The sequence below is a fragment of the Pipistrellus kuhlii genome, unplaced genomic scaffold (genome assembly GCF_014108245.1).
Source record: "Pipistrellus kuhlii isolate mPipKuh1 unplaced genomic scaffold, mPipKuh1.p scaffold_m20_p_1, whole genome shotgun sequence".
Classification (NCBI taxonomy): Eukaryota; Metazoa; Chordata; class Mammalia; order Chiroptera; family Vespertilionidae; genus Pipistrellus; species Pipistrellus kuhlii.
The window spans coordinates 38,590,705-38,608,739 of record NW_023425404.1 but is presented as its reverse complement, the minus strand read 5'-3'; the positions used below and the strand labels follow the sequence as shown (position 1 = coordinate 38,608,739).

The following is an 18,035-nucleotide window of genomic DNA, read 5'->3' as shown; positions in this document are numbered from 1 at the left end:
AATTAAGCTATTAGCATGTCTCCTTGGAAATAATCTGGCCTTTGGAGTGCAAAACCAGACCTCGCTTGGGCAGGTGAGGGGTGAGACTGCTGAAGGAAAAACACAGGCCGTAATCCTCTTCTTCAAAACGGAGCAGGTGCAAACTTTGCCAGGAAATGCTACGTTCTGAAGGGCCACATTGGCTGGAAAAGGAAAACCTTCTTATCGATCTTTCTATCTTCTTATCTATGGGGGCCCACAGTGCAAAAAGAAAGCCTAACGTTCACACCTGATTTGGAAGGGTTCCATTCGGTGTTGGGAACTTTCATGGGAAAGGGTCCTGGGAATTTTGTTTCCATTTGCCTGGAGAGCTGCACCACCCCTTGAGGGGATAAACTGGGACGCATTGTGTGGTCTCAGGCCAGTGCCTGGGCCTCCCCGGGTCTCCATGGCAGAAAGGTTGGGATAAAGGGAGGGAGAGGGAGCTTACCCAGCTTCCCTTGGCAGTGTCTGCCTTTGCAGGAGCTGAGCTGAGCTTACCATTATCCGGTTCTATTAAAAGAAAACTCAAAAGGAAGCTCTCCTGGTTTTATGTGAGGTGGCTATTTTTATCTTTGAAAAACATTTCCAGTTTACAATTAGTTAACTGTCTGCTTTAGTCCGCCCGCTCTCATCAATCACTCATTCACTGGAGGCTTCATTGGTGCTCAGCCCTCCCAGGGGAAGTTTGGTTCAATTCAATGAAATCCCGCATGGCAGACACTGCACTAAGTGATGGAAACACACACAAAAAAGGAGAATAACAAAGTGTCCCCTTAAGGAGTTTACAACCTACTCGGACAGAATCATAAGAACGTATTTAATGAATTAACATCACTGAAAAACCTCCCATTGGCAGGAAGACCCCATATCTTGCCTGTACCAACTTCTCCATCCCTGGTCTGCAAGCCACTCAAAATTCCTACTCCCACGGGTTACCTGGACTTCTCTTCTTCCCTCACATTGAAGGCCATTTGTTTTACATTTTGGAGAACTCAGAATCTTTGCCCATCTGTTACAGAATGGTAAACAGCTAGGAAAATACCAGGACACGTAGAATAGGCAAACTAAGACAGATAGTTAAACAGCAGTTGGCAGCCACCAAGTAACTCCATCTTCCCTAAACCAAGGAACTTAAAAGTAAATGGTTTGCACTTCTCCTCCCCAACCAGAGGGTAAATAAATCACCCTACCCAGGGAGGCAGAAAGAAATCCAATTAAGTGCCATTTGCCAACCACACCCAAGGACAGACAAATTAAGAGAATAAATCTCACTATGGTACATCAGCATAAAACTGATGAATATTTTATTGATTTTTCCCCCCAAGATCTCAACTCTCTCTCCCTCCAGGGAACAGGCTCATGCTTTTCCCTTCCTCTGTCCCTTCCCCTACAGGCATGTGGCCCCTAACCTCTAAGGGACCTATGAGACTTGCAACCAGGTGAGCACTGGGCAGTGGCAGCTCATCCCTGGCCTAATCCCTGACTCTGTCTCCAAGGCCCCCTTTCTCTGACTTCCCAGTGAGCGAAGACAGTGCAGCTGAGGCCCTCCTGTTGCTTCTTCTATCTCTTCCTTTGTTTCACTCTCCTAAGTGTTTTTTTTGAGGCAGTCAATAAATTTTTGCTTGCTGTTCTACACTTTGTCTCTTGATTAAAATCTTTCTTTCAAGAAGACAAGAACCGATGTCTCACCACTTTCCCGGTAACACCTCCACCTGGAGCTGAGCTTGGGAAACTCTCCTAAAGTGCACATCTGCCCCTTTGGTTAGTTGATGGGTTCCGGGACAAATATTTCCTGAGGACGGTTTGAATTTACCAGCATTTGGATTTCCTGTGAATTTTAAACATCTGAATTCAACCTGTCCTCCCAAACCAACTACAATTAAAAACAAACAAACAAACAAACAACAAAAACAAACCACACACACAAACCGATGGTTCTGTTTTTAAAAAACCCTGTTTCTCTCAATTCCTTCTTCCATCCATTATCTTTGCCTATTTCCTAAATATCCATACTTGTGAAAATATCCATACTTGGGAGAGCTATCTTTCTCCACAGATTCTAAAAGAGTTGGGGCGCTGGTTTCCACAGGGTAGCTGGCTGCTGAGTGAAAGAGGCACGGCGACGGGCAGCCAGATGGACTCGCCTGCCTCACGGGAAAGAGCAGCCTGGCTTTCAAGTGCCCTTTTGAGTGCCTTTATCCCGCTGTCCTCACCATTCCATCCCTCCAAAGGGCAGGCTGGCTGAAGTGAGGAGTGACACCCACATCAGAGGACTGCATCATTCCCACGAAAATCAAAGGCTCCAGTGACATTTGAATCACAGGGCTCTTTGGCTGATCAACTCCTTGCCTGTTTCACTCCCTGAGCTGAGGAACCAAGCACAACAGGTTCCTGGAGTGGATGTTCAGAGCGCTTCTTTGTCACAGGTGCCAGAGTGCTTCTCTGTGCCAGCAGTTCAGCACGCTGCCGTGGTCCCTCAAGATAGAGACCCGGGGGCGAGTTAAAGAAGGTACACACACACACACACACACACACACACACACACACACAGCAGAAGGGAAGGCACGCATTTCCCCCTCCAGGATGTTTAACAAACAGTTCTATGTACCTAGTATGGCAAGTCACAGTATAGGCAGGTGGGATAGAAAATGAACAAGAAAGGACTCTACCTGAAAAGTAACTGGTCTGAAGGGAAGATGAAATGGGCATAAACAATCCTAAAATCTTCCCACGTAAAGAGCCAGGGGATTTCAGAATAACTTCCCACTATGAGACTCAAGCAGGTGCCATTGGGTCTGGCCTAAAAGGGCAATTAGAGTGTTGGAGTAAGGGAGAGGAGGGAATTGAGGGCAGCCAGACATTCGCTAACGGTGAGAACACCCAAGCCCGCAAGGGACACAACAAATAGTGAACTTGGCCAGACGATCTAGGTGAGAGAAAAGCAAAAGGGTAGATTGAAGTCACATTGCAGAGATGGAATCCACGGGATTCAGCGGGTGGTGGAATCTTGCGATTCACTGCATTTTATATCTAGCATATACAAAGTACAACTTTGCCAACCGACACTGAAATACAACGGGTGCAAAAAGTGAAGACTTTGATGTATAGCCCCTATGAGGACAATGCCTTATTGTCTCTGTAGAACAGATAACCTGTGACACACTGCCACCCCAAACTGACAGGAGAGGTGCTAAGCAGGGTTCCGCAGAGGAGCGGAAAGAGGACTCACCTCCTCTTGGCAGGCTTAATTCTACATCTGCACTTCTGAACAGGTGCGTTCTCCCACCCTCCCTCCCACCCCTCCTGCTTCTAGAAGGACATGAGTCCTGAGGGAAAGAAGAGAATGGTAGATAGATGGAGGATGTAGTTGGGGCTTAGAGCAGGGGAAAGAGCAAGAGGGTGGGATATAAAATGAACAAGAAACTATCCCAGTTCCATATTTTATTCTACCTCCCAAGCCCTAGTCTTAGATAACATCAACAGAGCATAGAAATCTGCTCTAGCACCCAGCAATTTCCCTCTTATTGAGTCTTCAATTAGTAAATACTAATGTTATACTTAAATAACAATAAGTCCTCACCAGGGAAAAGGGATTTCAGTTATTTAAAAAGTTAAAACCTTATGCACTTAATTTATATTTGAAGTCTGTATTAGATGCATTCCTCTTCATGATCAGAAGAGAATATTATAATGTAATAAATTCAAGACCAATGCTGTGACTCTGTTTTTATGCTTTATTATTATCATTCTGAAAAATCAAGTTAGTTGTCAACAAATAATACCTATCATTACCACACGGTAGCTTATCTTGGCTTAGTGACTCTAGGAATTTAAAAAAAAAATGACTTTAACTTACTGCTTTCAACCTCCCTTCTCTCTAATGCTTTATTGTGTTTGATTTTCAAATATTTCCAGCAAAAGCAGATTGAGGACCAAGATCCCTGGTCTGTGGGTCAAGAGACTTGTCTTCTAGGGTCACCTCTCTGTTCCCGTTCCCAGCGAGCTTAGTTAGGCTAGATTCTCTGGGCCTTCGAGAGCCTTTTGGGGAGGCCATGGACCACACTGGGGATTTCTGAATCTTCTTCCCAGGAAAAAAAATGCACGCATGAAACAGACACAAACTTCAGTTTACAATTTCATAGAAACCCCCAAGTAATCTCTGGGGTATTCCTCATCTTGACATTCTGTGTTCAAGGTACTTGATTGCTGAAAGAAATAAGTATTATTTATTTAGCTATCACCATGATTCAGGTAGGCATAAGAAATTAAGAGATCAATAACCATGAACTGGTCCTATCCATCATCCCTAAAGGCAGTGTCTGAGTAGAGCTGGGACTGTGGAGGGGGTGGGGGGCGTGCTGGGAAGGAGAGGATAGCCATCTCTGTCCCACACACCAAGACAACAGATGTTATGATATCAGTGCCAGAGACTCCTGTGGATGAGAATGGACCAAGCTTTAAGAAGTCCACCCAGTGACTAGAGATATCTACATTATTCTGTAAAACAAAGCCTTTACTGTTAAAAGTCAAAGGGAAGCTACTTGCTTTGATTCACCGGGACACACCCCTTTTTCCTGCCCAAGGATTAGTTACAGCCAAGAGCTGAGTTTTGCTTTATTTAAAAGCTAATGTAATACGGACATAGGATAAAATGATATGATATCTAGGATTTGCTTCTAAATAAACCAAGGGAAAGTGAGAAGAGGGAAAACAAGATTGGAATAATTATATGCCAACAAATTAGACAATCCAGAAGAAATCGATGTTTCTGGAAATATACAACCTACCAAGATTGAATCATAAAGAAATAGAAAATATGAACAGAGTAATTATAGTACAGAGATTGAGTCACTAATCAAAAACCTCCCAATAAAGTTCAGAAACAGATGGATCCAAGAGTGAATTTTCTACCAAATATTTAAAAAAGTAATGCCAATCTTTCTCAGACCCTTCCAAAAAACAGAAGAGGAGGGAACACTTCCAAACTCACTTTACAAGGCCAGCATTACCCTGAAACCAAAACCAGACAAGGTGATACTATCAGAAAATCACAGGCCAACATTCCTAATAAACAAAGATGCAAAAATTCTCAACAAAACACTAGCAAACTGAATTCAATAAGACATTAAAAGGATCATAAACCATGATCAAGTGGGATTTATTCCAGGTATGCAAGGATGGCTCAACATCCACAAATCAGTCAATGTGATGCACCACATAACAAAATGGAGAAAATAAGATTGGCCATGAGTTTTCAATTGTCAAAGTTAAGGGATGAATTTTCTTCCCATTTGTTGACTGTTAGTTTTTTTGTTTTTTTTCTTTCCATTTAGAAAGTGAGGAGAAAGTCAAACTGAAACATCCATAGGTTAATGGATTTTTTGAGGCCTGTACACAAATTAATCCTATTCAATTTACATCTTGTTGAGAAGCCCACAGATAGCACAGACTATGGAATTGACACAGGGTTATTTTAAGAATCAACCATCTAACAGTTCAAAAGAAATGACTTTCAATCAAGACAAAAAAAGTATTTTTGTGTGAGAAGCATGTCTTTCTCCACATAAACAGCTCAGTGCTTGCTGGAAAGTATTGTCCAGTAGTATTGTCCCCACCTGTTCCAACAGTATTATTCCACCCTTATGTCCAATAGGCCATCTAGCCCAGAATTGTTTGGCATGATTCACTGCTCTCCCAGTTTGGACTTAATTATAAAATATTTGTTATTCTCACAAAGCTTTCATTAATAGATAGAAATGAATTTTGTTTGTTTCTGTTTTTACTTTTTGTTTGTTTCTGTTTTTACTTTCCCCCCCAATAAAAATAGCAATTTAAAAATAATATTGAGTCAACAAAATATAAACTTTAAAAAAAAAATCACACTGAGTCTCCATTTTGTAATTTTTAAAAAACCTGCAGTTCCTTCCAATTTCTCATTCTTTGGAAAAATAGCAGTGGACATACCAGGATCCATGGGAGCTTCTGTTATACACAGGGGTTCAGAGGGTCAGCCCAGAAAAACTGGTGCTGCCACTGAATCCACTCCTGCCTCAATGTATTCACCCAATTAAGGCAAACTGAAAGAAAGTTGTGGGTGGAGACCTGAATCTGAGCCCCCAGGTAGTCCTCTCCTTTGTGATTTGGTTTGGCCAATGGGACAACAGCCAAGTATGATGCCAGTGGGACCACAGCAGGCAGAAGTTTAAAAGATGTGTGTGCCCTGGCATTTGCTTTCTCTTTTGCTATGCTTGAGAACCCTGTGACCACTGCTAAGTAAACAAGCCAGCACTAGCCTATCAGTGACAAGAGACACATGGCCAAGTCATTTCTATTGCCCCAACTGAAACTGAGCCAACTATCAGACATGTGAGTGAAGTCATCCTAGATCCTCCATCCTCAGCCACACCACCAGTGACCATGGGGATCTGATGAGTCAGTCCAGCCCAGAACTGCCCAGCTGATGCACAAAATCACAAGAAATAATAAACGTGTTATTAGTGAAGTTGCCAAGTTTGGGATGCATTTTTATACCAAAAGCTAACAGACACAACAGGATAAGAAAAGATGACCAAAAGATGCTAAAATGTACTGAACCTCCTGGCAAGTAGTCACTAATGACACTTTACGTAACACTCAATGGAACTTAACTATTGGTTTGATTATTCTCAATTCCCAATACGATAATCTGACATAGGTCCAAAATTGAACTTATTCCCTAATATTCATCTCAAGACAATGTTTGCTACTTTTGGAAGAATATTGCATGGGCTTTGGAAGTTTATGAACTTCCTAAAATTATACAAAGAATTGTATGTTTATGTGTATTTTTTTTCTTAATTGGAAAAAGATATTAAAACCATGGAGAATATCATAAATGTCTATTTTCACACTGCCCAGAATTAATTATACTATTTCGTCACAGGTGCTTTGGAATTTTTATATATAAAATAATTAAAACATTATTGATCACATTAAAGTTAGTCCTCTTGCTTTCCTCCTTCCCCCTTCAGAAGCTTGAATTGGGTATCTTTCTAGTCCACTGATTTATATTTTGAAAAGAATATATACATAAATATATTATGTAATACATATATATCCCCAAACAATATCTACCGTCTTCTTTTGTGTTTTTGTTGTTTTTAGTCTTTTATTTACAATTTTTTAAAATTACAGTTTACATTCAATATTATTTTGTATTAGTTTCAGGTGTATAGCATAGTGGTTAGACAATCATGTGGTTCAGAAAGTGATCCATCCCCCTTATCTTTCCAGCACCCAACTGGCACCATACATAGTTATTACAATATTATTAACTATATTCACTATGCTGCCCTTTACTGCAAAGTGATACAATCAGATTGTCGGAGTCCTGAGGTCCTCTGAAAATGTGCTGGGAGCTATTGACCTGACCTGTTCCTTGACAACATTTGCAATAGCAAAAACAAACAACAAGGAGCAATATAAATGTCTACCAGTAGAGAAATGCTGTGACTTTTTTTGTAACCACCAATCTGTACTTCTTAACCCCTTCACCTTTTTCACCCAGTTTCCCGACCTCCCCTCCACTAAATTTTTTTCTCAAATGGTTTTATATTATATGTATCTTTCTATAACTTGCTTCTCACCAACCACTGCCTTTGTGAGATCTACCCATATTGATACTCTATTATCAGTAAGTCTTGTCTTTATGCATTTCTTTACTGGTAGACATTTATATTGCTCCTTGTTGTTTGTTTTTGCTATTGCAAATGTTGTCAAGGAACAGGTCAGGTCAATGGCTCCCAACAGGTTTTCAGAGGACCTCAGACTCTGACAATCTGATTGTATCACTTTGCAGAGGTATTTCTGCATTAGCACATTCCCAAGTCTTAGAGGAAGCTGTCTTTACTTACACCCTAAGACAGCTCAATCAATGCTACTACATTCAAATCCAAAATTTCCCATAACAAAGGTCTGCATCTCCTTGGGGACACAGAAAAACAGCCTTATATTTTTGTTGTTGTTGAAATTTCCTTAGAATCAGGCAATGATTCTGTCCAAAACATGGTGACCCCATGTTAAAGTTAGGTTTTAACCATCACTGCTACCAGGTAATAAATATTATGCTAAATTGCTGTTAACATTAAATGCTGGTCACACCAATTAAATTACTAAGAGACTAATGATATGATATCCTATTTGTTTCCTTTGTTTTCTGTCATGTATATATGGACTAAAGAACTGAATTTCTTGTGGTTATTTCATTTCCCTTATTTTCTATCTTTTAATCTAATTGAGATTTTAAAAAAAAAATCTTTCTAGCATGACTTTTACTTTCATGCTTGTTTCCAGTGTGATGTCTAGTCTCAAAACTGATATGCAAAGGTCCAAAACAAAGAAATTAAAAGCTGGTCATAACAGACTATGTTCTTAGGTTTAAATTATTCCACCCTGGTATTAGTAAGTAAAATGAGCTAAAATAGATGATTTTTAAAATCAAGATTGCCTTTCCATGGGAGTATATGAAATGATGAAGTGTTATACAGATACTTGGACTCAGAAATTTCAAATTTAGAAATAACTAATTGCTTTTGAAAGAGCATAAAGTTAGCAGGCTTGGTTTATTATATACAAGTTGTATGGTCCAGAGCAATTCTCTTTACCTGACCACACTTTGTTTTTTGTGTTTTAACCTATAAAGGCAACAAAAACCATCATTGGTAAAAGAATGAAATGAAATCACTTCTATGAAAACCTTCTGCTATCATTTCCCCCTTAGACTATGAGCTTGTCATAAGCAGAGGCAGTATTTAAGTCATCTTGATTCCCACTGGTGCCATCATATTTGGTAAGAATGCTTGCATGTCAAGCATGTATGCTAACCTCCTGTGTAACTGCTCTGTGTTCTCCACTTTAGGGATCAAAGCTTTCTACTTGCTGGGGGCTAATTCCAGCAGATCATAAATGCAAGAAGTTCATGAAAAGGTTAGTGGACCTTGAGGCTTCAGCAGGGCTGAAGATACATATTATTGCCTGTTGGAATAGCTGAAAGCATTTCCCCAAACCTGAAAATTTGCATATATTATTGCCTGCTACTGGGACAGCTGAAGGCAGTTCCCCTAACCTGACAATGCCTTCTGTATATCTGCTTGCTTTGCTTTAAGGCAATTTATGTTAATAAAAAGCTAGGGGTCCAGAGATTCGGAGAACTTGGTTACTGAAGCTAGGTCTCCTCTGGCTCCCCAAAATGCTTCCCAAATTTATAATTCATGTCTAGTCCCTTTATTAATTTACTCGCAGCCCTTCTCCAAATTTCTTTTTAAAAAAATATATTTTATTGATTTTGTACAGAGAGGAAAAGAGAGAGATAGAGAGTTAAAACATCGATGAGAGAGAGTCATCGATCAGCTGCCTCTTGCACACCCCCTACCGGGGATATGCCCGCAACCACGGTACATGCCCTTGACCGGAATCGAACCCAGGACCTTTCAGTCCCCAAGCCGACGCTCTATTCATTGAGCCAAACCGATTTCGGCCCTTCTCCAAATTTCTGAACCCTTCCAGATGCTGAGAAACACCCGGCATCAACCTCTAACCACTTGCATTCTCTGCTAAGAACACTCATATTTGCCAACCTGGAGCTAGAAGCTTGAGCACCCACTGGTGTCACATTTGCATGCCAAAATGTAAGGGCAACACCAACAGTTTCTACCTTTGGGCTAAGACTTGGGAGTGTGTAGTGCACCCCAAACCTGCCTGTCTTGCTCCAGACTCTACACCAAAGAAGGGCTCCATGTCTGAGGACTGACAGGAGCAGCACATTACAGACCAGAGCAGTTCTAGTGGGAGCAGGAGGAACTCTTCCCGATGCACAGTATCACACAATGACACTGTCCCAACAGGAGAGGTCTCTGTACAATTATGACTCAAGTTGGGTAATCGGGCAACATGGGATTATTATGCTGCCACCAAAATATGATAAACATATGATTACCAAGGAAAAGGATTTATAAAATAAGTGGAGAAATACAGAGCACAAATTGTTTATTTGTCCCATAATTGTAAGTACACAAAATGATGTGTTTTGGATAGACTAGAAGGAAACCCGAAGACATGAAGATAAAACCACTAGGTAGTGTTATTATGGGTGAATTATTCTGATTTACTTCTTATAATCTTTTAAAGTTAATATAGTAATGAATCAAAAATAGGTAGGTAGCAATCTTCCATCTTTAAACAGGCATTTTTTTTTTTTTTATTGGCCTCAGAAAGAAAATTCCCTCGTCATGTTTAGACACTAAGGAAATAGACTCTAACCCACCATCATGGTTTGGGGGCAAAGCCTTTTTCGATTGCCATCAGAAAAACTGGATTCTGGCACCAGCTCAGCCAACACCTAGCTGTGAGACTTCAGAAGCCATCTAACTCTTCTAGATCTCTGTGAAGTCCAGCAAAAAAGATTTAGAACAGGATTCTGAAGCTTGATTCTGGGCTTTCTACAATGGAGTGTGTGATGATAAAGTCCTGTGAATGAACTTTTAACAAGCACATCAGAACTCAGAACACGCAGGAGAGTGTGGTCCGCCTTCAGAGTGGTTTTTTTTTGTTTTGTTTTTTTTTAAATATTTTATTGATTTTGTACAGAGAGAAAGGGAGAGAGATAGTTAGAAACATCGATGAGAGAGAGTCATCGATCAGCTGCCTCTTGCACACCTCCTACTGGGGATATGCCCGCAACCAAGGTACATGCCCTTGACCGGATCGAACCCGGGACCCTTCAGTCCCCAAGCCGACGCTCTATCCATTGAGCCAAACTGGTTTCGGCCACAGCGGTTCTTACACTTGATCCTGGAAACAGCCACCTCCCCTCTGGCCTCCACAGCCTGTTCCACACGATATTGCACATCTTCAGTAGGGCCCATTTCTCCTCAGCTAAGGCAGAATGTAACTTCTGGGAACAGCTTAGAGGAACCTGCTGCTAATTCTAGTGAGTACCATGGGTGATCAGGCTGGACACAAACATTTTAGGTCACAAAGGAAGTAAAACAATGTTAATGACATTGTTCCTAGGTTGGCAACTCAGAAGGAGGTGCTGATGGATGTAGTGTAAGTTCCACGGTTAGCCAAAGCCAATGTCATTACTTTAGGGGAGATTCTTAGAGTTCTACTTCTCTCCTCAAGTGTAGGAGATATGTTAAAAAAAAAAAAAAAAATACTTTGCTAGGATGCCCCAAAAACCTTTTGTCTCTGCCAAAATAAATTCTGAAGTTGAAACTCAAAACATAATTTGTTTACCATTATTACAGAATGTGCTTATAAGGCCGGGATGTTTATTTTTAATACCCTTGGCATTTAACCTTTAACCCCTAATTTGCTCTGTAAATATCAAGTCTCAGCAAGATTAAAAAAAAAATTTAAAAACTCACCAAGGAGAAACTCATTTTAATCACATATTAATAAAGGCATAAGTTGCTACATCTTTGTGAAAACAAAATAGTAGATGGCTCAAACCTGGAAAATCACAAATGCACGTAATTTCTACATATCCCATTATGACGTTCGTAATACCTTGCACTTGTATAGAGGTTTCAAAATATCTCTGCTCTTTGAAGCTGGTGAAAAGAGCCTTCATAAGTTCCTACTAAGTAATAAGACTCAATCCCCTCAGGAAATGAAGAGCAAAAGCACTCCGTGTTCTCTTTCATTTAGTCTCACATGAGTTCATGACATTAACACTAAGGAGCAAAAAGTCATATCCCAAGTCATATCCATCATTATCTATTCCAAAGAATTACCCTTGAAACAGACCTTGAATTCATGAGATTCAACTGGGAAAGGACTAATAAAAGAGGTGCATCATACAATATTGGGGGGGAGGGTAGACTGGTATTGTCACTGGAAGAGGGAATTGATGGGTTAAGAAAGAGAAGTTCAATTTATAGCCACCACTCACAGAACTATCTCACTGGTGTTCAGATAGTTCTAACAGTAGCAGCTAAATGCTGATTCCCCCTGTTTCTTAGCTAAGAGATCCCATAGGCCCAGGCACTCACTTGTTCTCAATGGAAACTCAGTGGGAAGGTGTGATTTTAATCAATAAAAATCTAACACCATTTCTGGGGATGTGGCTTAAAGTGTAGACGTTCTCACTGGTGAGTGACAGGAAGGAAGCGCTGTGCTTCACAGGCCACCACTTTGAGATTTTCCGAATGGCTGCAAAGAGCTGGCCTGCAGGTGTTTGTTTGGCCTCAGTGATGATCGGAACACTTAAAAGATGGCCCATCTGGCATTAAAATCTGGATTTCCAGTTTCTCTTAAAAAAAGATGATTTGGTAATATGGTCGATGTAACTATGGTCTAGGATCAAGTAATGGTGTCTCTTTAAGATGGGCATATGTCCCATAGTTACTCTCAGGAGGCCAACCTCACTCCATCACTCTATAGACAGCCGAGTTTGCAACCAATGACAGAGTTGAAATCCTGGGCAAAATGGTGGAGGAGGTGACTTTCAGCTTCTGCAAATGTCTGCTCCTTCCACTTTTCCATCCCTCTTCCTCCTCGCCTCCCATCAAAACTTTCCTGCACTTTATCCTATTTCTTTTGTGTTTTTTTTTTGTTTGTTTTTGTTATTGTTATTGTTGTTAATCCTCACCAGAGGATATTTTTTTCAATTGATTTTTAGAGTGAAAAGAGGAAGGAAGAGAGAGAGAGAGACATCAATCTGAGAGATACAGCAATTAATTGTCTCCCTCACATGCCCCAAATTGGGGAGAGAGCAAACCTGGTATGGTAGGATTTGAACCTAGGACACTTCGGTAAACAGGCTCATGCTCTAACCACTTAGCAACACCCGCCAGGGCACTTGATCCCATTTCTGCCTGGTTTTATTTTGTTGTACGTATTGTGTTGTTTTGGCCAGGAAACTACTTAGCAATCTGATAAACTAATCAGTGGGGATGGACTAGGTTACATTCCCAAAAAACATAGTTGAAATGGACTCCAGACTTTCTAAATACATGTCATGCCTTCAAGGCCCAAAGGAACTTACCTACCTTATAGTCAGCTATCCATCAGACTTCTACTTTCATGAATCTATTTCTGTGTGTAATATCTGCATTTTACTCACAAGTAACATGCAAGTAAGGACAAGGAAACATAACATGAACATATTTTGAGGAGATGGCCAATTCTGATTACTCAAATATTTCAGTTTACCTAAGTCACAGAAGACCTATGAATCATCATTTCTGGGTCGAAAGTATACAGCAGAGTTATAGACATGGGCTCCGTTCCTCAGCAGGCCACACTGGCCATGGCCACGAAAGCAGAGCTTCCTTTGTGGATGATGATAAAGCGAGATTCCAAGAAGGAAACCTTAGATTAAATTTAAAATTTTAACATGTGTTTCTTTTTAGTTGATTTCAGAGAGAGAAAGGGAGAGGGAGAAAGGGATAGAAACATCACTGATGAGTGAGAATCACTGATTGGCTGCCTCCTGCATGCCCCACACTGGGGATGTAAATTGAACCGTGACCTCCTGGTTCACAGGTCGATGCTCAACCACTGAACCACACCAGCTGGGCTAAATTTAAAATTTTAAACTTTGACTTTAAGTAAAGTCAAAAGAGATTGTCATACCCTCCTAATTAATGTACACAAAATTATAAAGACATCAGATTTCTTTTCCCAGTTCTTCGAGTCTCCTAAAAATTTCTATTGCCTAGGAGTAGTAGTCTGATTTTCCAAAGATGGAGAAAAGTGTCCCAAAGTGAGTTTTCAGAAGGAAGATACCAGGTAAATATAAACTATATATTGTGTTCATATGTCAGAAAAATGGCAGTCTTCCTTATGAGTCACAACTGCATTTGAGTCTTGGTGGACAGCCTTCCTAATGGAGACCTGCCAGACTTCCTAAAAGACCATGGACGGACACACACGGACACACACGGACACACACACACACACACACACACACACAGCACAGGTGCTCTCCCTACATCCCAGCCAAGGACCTGATGAATTATATTCTCCAGGCCAACCCTCAGCCACACCCTCGGAAGGCAGTGCCCTGGCTCTTCCTGTGCTAAGCAGCTGGGGGATGCAGCTGGGCAGACCCAGAGGGATGTGAAGCCGCATTTGGCTGGAAGGGTCTTACATAAACATTAAACGTCATCACGGAGGTTTCTTCCTACTTGAGAGGCTGATCTCTGTTCTCAGGCAACCTCACCCACCGAACGAACAAATGTAATGTTTCAAGCCAGCAAAGAAATGATTTGTTGAATGTTTGCCAGGTTACCCTAGATCCAGTAGATGAAGCCACGGCAAATCTCCTATTTCAGGGCAGCCAGCTGTTTCAACTTTTCTGTCAGGGGATCGTGGCCTCGGCAACCGTATCTGATGCACCACGGATAGTCTCCAGGCGGCCCTCGACGTGGCCATCTGCGCTGCTGGCAGGGAAGCCATCCACAGGTAAGTCCCACCTGTCCTCCCATAGACACGCTACACCATTCTGGAAACCACTCTCTCGCTCAACATCCTCCTCTGTATACACATGACCGACCACCTCCTTCACGAAGTGGGGCCGAACTGAGCACCACGCTCATGAAGTCACCAGAAAGAGGATGCTAGCAGACTCGTGTTAGCCTGCCCAGCGTGAAAAGTAAGCTCCCCCAGGGGAAGTTAATTTTCTCAGGGTACCACTTACTCAAGCATCTTAATTTTTCAGTAAGATTCTTTAAGCTCTTTTACAGAAACACATGGATTTCTTTCTTTTCTTTTTTTTACAAATACTGAGCCAGGGAAAATAATTATAGCCATTCTAAAGCACTAGGACTATCCTATTGCTTAAGTGTAAGTGGCCAATTAGGCAGTGGCCCAGTTAGGTGGTTCCACCCAGACACACACTCAGCTTGAGTAAATGGTTCTTTGTAGGTGTTCCCTGAACAAGGTGGGGTGGATGTGCTTCTTAAACCCTAAGACTGAACGAGGAACTTTATTGGCAGACCAAGTGTCTTCTTAGCTAGGGGCAAAGGTGATACCATCTTGGACTATGTGAGGAAAAAAAAAAAATCTTTGGTCAAGGCTGTCCTTTTGAATATTTTGTTGGTTTTTAGTTACACTTTTGAACGAACCCAGCACTGGGCCAAGGGCTCCTTTTCGGTAGGTTCCGAGGGGCCTGAGCTACACGCCCCCGAGGCTGGTCACGCGGGGCGGATAGGTAAATGCGTGCTGTGCCTGTTATCACTCTGACGTAGCTGCACTCTCACGGTCATTAAAAACCAACCCGACCAGCAGAGGACCAGTCCATCCACCTCGGCAGGATTATCTCAGGGTGGAAACTAGGAAGCCCTGCCATAGAACTTTGTCGTCTTTCTTGGGAGGGACCGCCAATCCCTTCCAAACAGAGCCCCTCGCCTTTGTGCCTGGGAAAGGGCAGCTCACCGAGGCCCCAGGGGTGCGGCTGAGGTGGTGGGGGCGGGGCGGCCGGGGCCAAGGAGGAAAAGTCATAATAAGTCAGAGAAAAAGCCGGCCACTTCCAGGTATTCCCCAAGTGCCAAAGGAAAAGGAACAAAAAGAACTCGACTTCCTCCAGAGCAAGCCGTTCACGATGCACCCGAAAAGGGCCGGCCACCGCGCCCTGGGGAAGGGGAAGGGAAAAGGGTAGAGGGGAAGGGTCTGGGTTGTTTATTTCGCCTCTGCAGAGCGAAGACCTTGGGGGCCGGCTCCTCGCCAAGTCCAGGCCAGCGCAGCTCCGAGCTGCACCCGGCCCCTTTCGCTCTCGGGCGCCTGCCCTCCGCCAGGTGCTCGCCCTACCTGGAGCCCCGGCGGCCTTTGTGCAGCCCGCGCCGCCCCACCGGCGTGCGGAGGGGGAGCGCCGGGCAGCCCCGCCGGTGCCCGCGGGGACCGCGGGGCGCAGCCGGCCGGCTCCCGCGCCAACGTGCGGGCGGCGATCGGCGCCCGGCCAGTGGGACCAGAGAGGCACAGGCGACTGCCCCATCCTCCCAGCAGGATGGAAGGGACACCCCCCAAAAATCCCCTCTCCAAGCGTCGTGACCCTGAACACACATCTCCCCAACACCCTGGCTTCCGACAGCTGGCAGCCATCGCTGCCCGGCCACAAAAAGTTTCGTGACGACGAAAGCGACTTGCAAGAAAGTTTTCCTTGGCCTCTCGCTCCCTCTCCCCCTGTCCCCGGGTGCAAGAAAGCGGTAGGAAATCAGCGATCGCGACGTGCGGGCTCCGGCGTCCACCTTCTCCGCCCCTGGCCCGGGCAGCGCGCCCAAGGTGGGTGCCCCGCGCCCAGGCTTCCTGCCCCGGCCGCGGGGCCAGGCGTCCCGGGACGCGGCGCGGCCAACTCACCATGGTGATCGCACCGCGGTCGCGCCTCTGCCGGTCGGGGAGCTGGAGCTGCTGGGATAAAGTCTCCTGGGCAAAACTTCAAAAGTTGGTTCCCTTCGCCAAGACCGGGCTCTCGCCACCCGAGCACTCACTCCCGGGAGCCAATGGCAACCTCAGGGGGACTCCATCCAGGAGGGATCGGCGGCGCTAGGTGAGGGCGACCGGGAGGCGACTCAACAGGAGGGGCGCATGCTGCCCCGGGCACAGGGTCGGCTCGGACCCGGAGCTCGCCGTCCGCTCGGAGGGGTCCGATGCTCTCCGCGCGCCTGCCCGCCCGGCTGCCTGCCCAGCCTCGCTCCTCTTTCTTCGGCCACTGAACTCCGGACTCCTCTGGCCGAGTCTCGGCTCGGGCAGGGCAATCTGTCCATAAATGGAGAATTCAGCTCGGGCCCGGCCAATCAGGGTTTGTTTTCGCGGCGTCACTCCTTAGGGAAACCGCAGCAGCCAACACGCTGGGAGCTGCCGGCGCTTCCAAAGGCCTCTGGATCCTGTAGTTCTCCCGGCCCCGCCGCTGCCTGCACACCCCGCGCGCTCCGGACGGCTGCCCCGCGGAACTGTCAGGAGGAAAACTGCGAAAGAGAAGCAAACCTCTCGGTTTTGTTTTTTTCTTTCTTTCTCTTCTTAACCAGAAAGTCAAAGTAGCTGTAGCTTCCAAGCTTAAGGGGTATGATTTTCCCATAACTTTATTTTTTTTTTGTGAAGGAAACAGGTTATCAGCATAGAAGATCAGAGTTGTGGCAGCAACCCAAAGGAAATCCTTTTTCTTTCCAACGTCTGGATTGTGAGGAAAGTAAAAAAATACCATTGCCCCCACCCCTCCCTTTACCTGAATTTCCTTGGAAAACAAAGGAAGGCCCCCCCCCTTCCTTTTTTTTTTTTTAATTTTTTTAATTTTGTAAAGTTGCACGTGCAGCGAACAGGGCAGGGGAGAGATAAGTGGGGAGAAAGCACCATTCAACCTTGGTCTACCCATATGTGTTGAGAGCAATTAGCAGGACCATCAGAACTGTAAAAGTACGTTATTCCAGAGTGAGGGGTTTCCAGAACTCACGTGGGCAGTAAGGAGAAGATGGGGTGGGGGGAAAAACAGAATCTTGAAATAAAGGTAAGGGATCGATTTTAGTGTTTTAAGGGTTCCGGAAGTAAACTTGATGTGTTACAACAGGATTGTGGGTTCTGTGGTAAGATTTGAAAACTTGAAACAAAGTTTCAAGAGCAACTATGAAACATAGTGATTTATTTAAGAACCGAGGTGGTGGCCATTCACTTGAATATAGCATCATAAAGTTGGAATGGATGTTTAAAACCATTTTGACTAGAATGTGTTAAAAAAAAAAAAAAAGGCAAAATCCACACCATATAATATTAATGAGCCATTAAAAAGGAAGGGCCCTGACTGGTTTGGTTCAGTGGATAGAGCGTCAACCTGTGGACTGAAGGGTCCCAGGTTTAATTCCTGTCAAGGGCATGTGCCTTGGTTGTGGGCACACCCCCAGTAGGAGGTGTGCAGGAGGCAACAGATTGATGTTTCTCTCTCATCGATGATTCTAACTCTCTATCCCTCTCCTTTCCTCTCTGTAAAAAAAATTAATAAAAAAAATTTTTTTAAAGGAAGGAACTCCTGACACATGCTACAA

At 43.7% G+C, this 18,035-nt stretch overlaps 1 protein-coding gene and 1 long non-coding RNA gene across 3 annotated transcripts in view; both read right to left on the bottom strand.

The window, feature by feature from the left end:
- The window catches only part of MYO1E (myosin IE), a 177,875-nt gene extending 161,120 nt beyond the window's left edge, over positions 1 to 16,755 (bottom strand). For both annotated transcript variants that reach the window (XM_036440246.2, XM_036440256.2), the window contains exon 1: positions 16,360 to 16,755. In XM_036440246.2, coding sequence (XP_036296139.1) covers positions 16,360 to 16,362 — 3 coding nt within the window. In that variant the 5' untranslated portion in view covers positions 16,363 to 16,755. The remainder of the gene's footprint in view (positions 1 to 16,359) is intronic.
- LOC118720432 lies at positions 8,476 to 10,595 on the bottom strand. The gene is made up of 2 exons (XR_004988437.2): positions 9,579 to 10,595; positions 8,476 to 8,930 (listed from the first exon to the last, which is right to left on the bottom strand). It is a non-coding gene; the product is annotated as an uncharacterized LOC118720432 (long non-coding RNA).
- Positions 16,756 to 18,035: the final 1,280 nt, after the last annotated feature.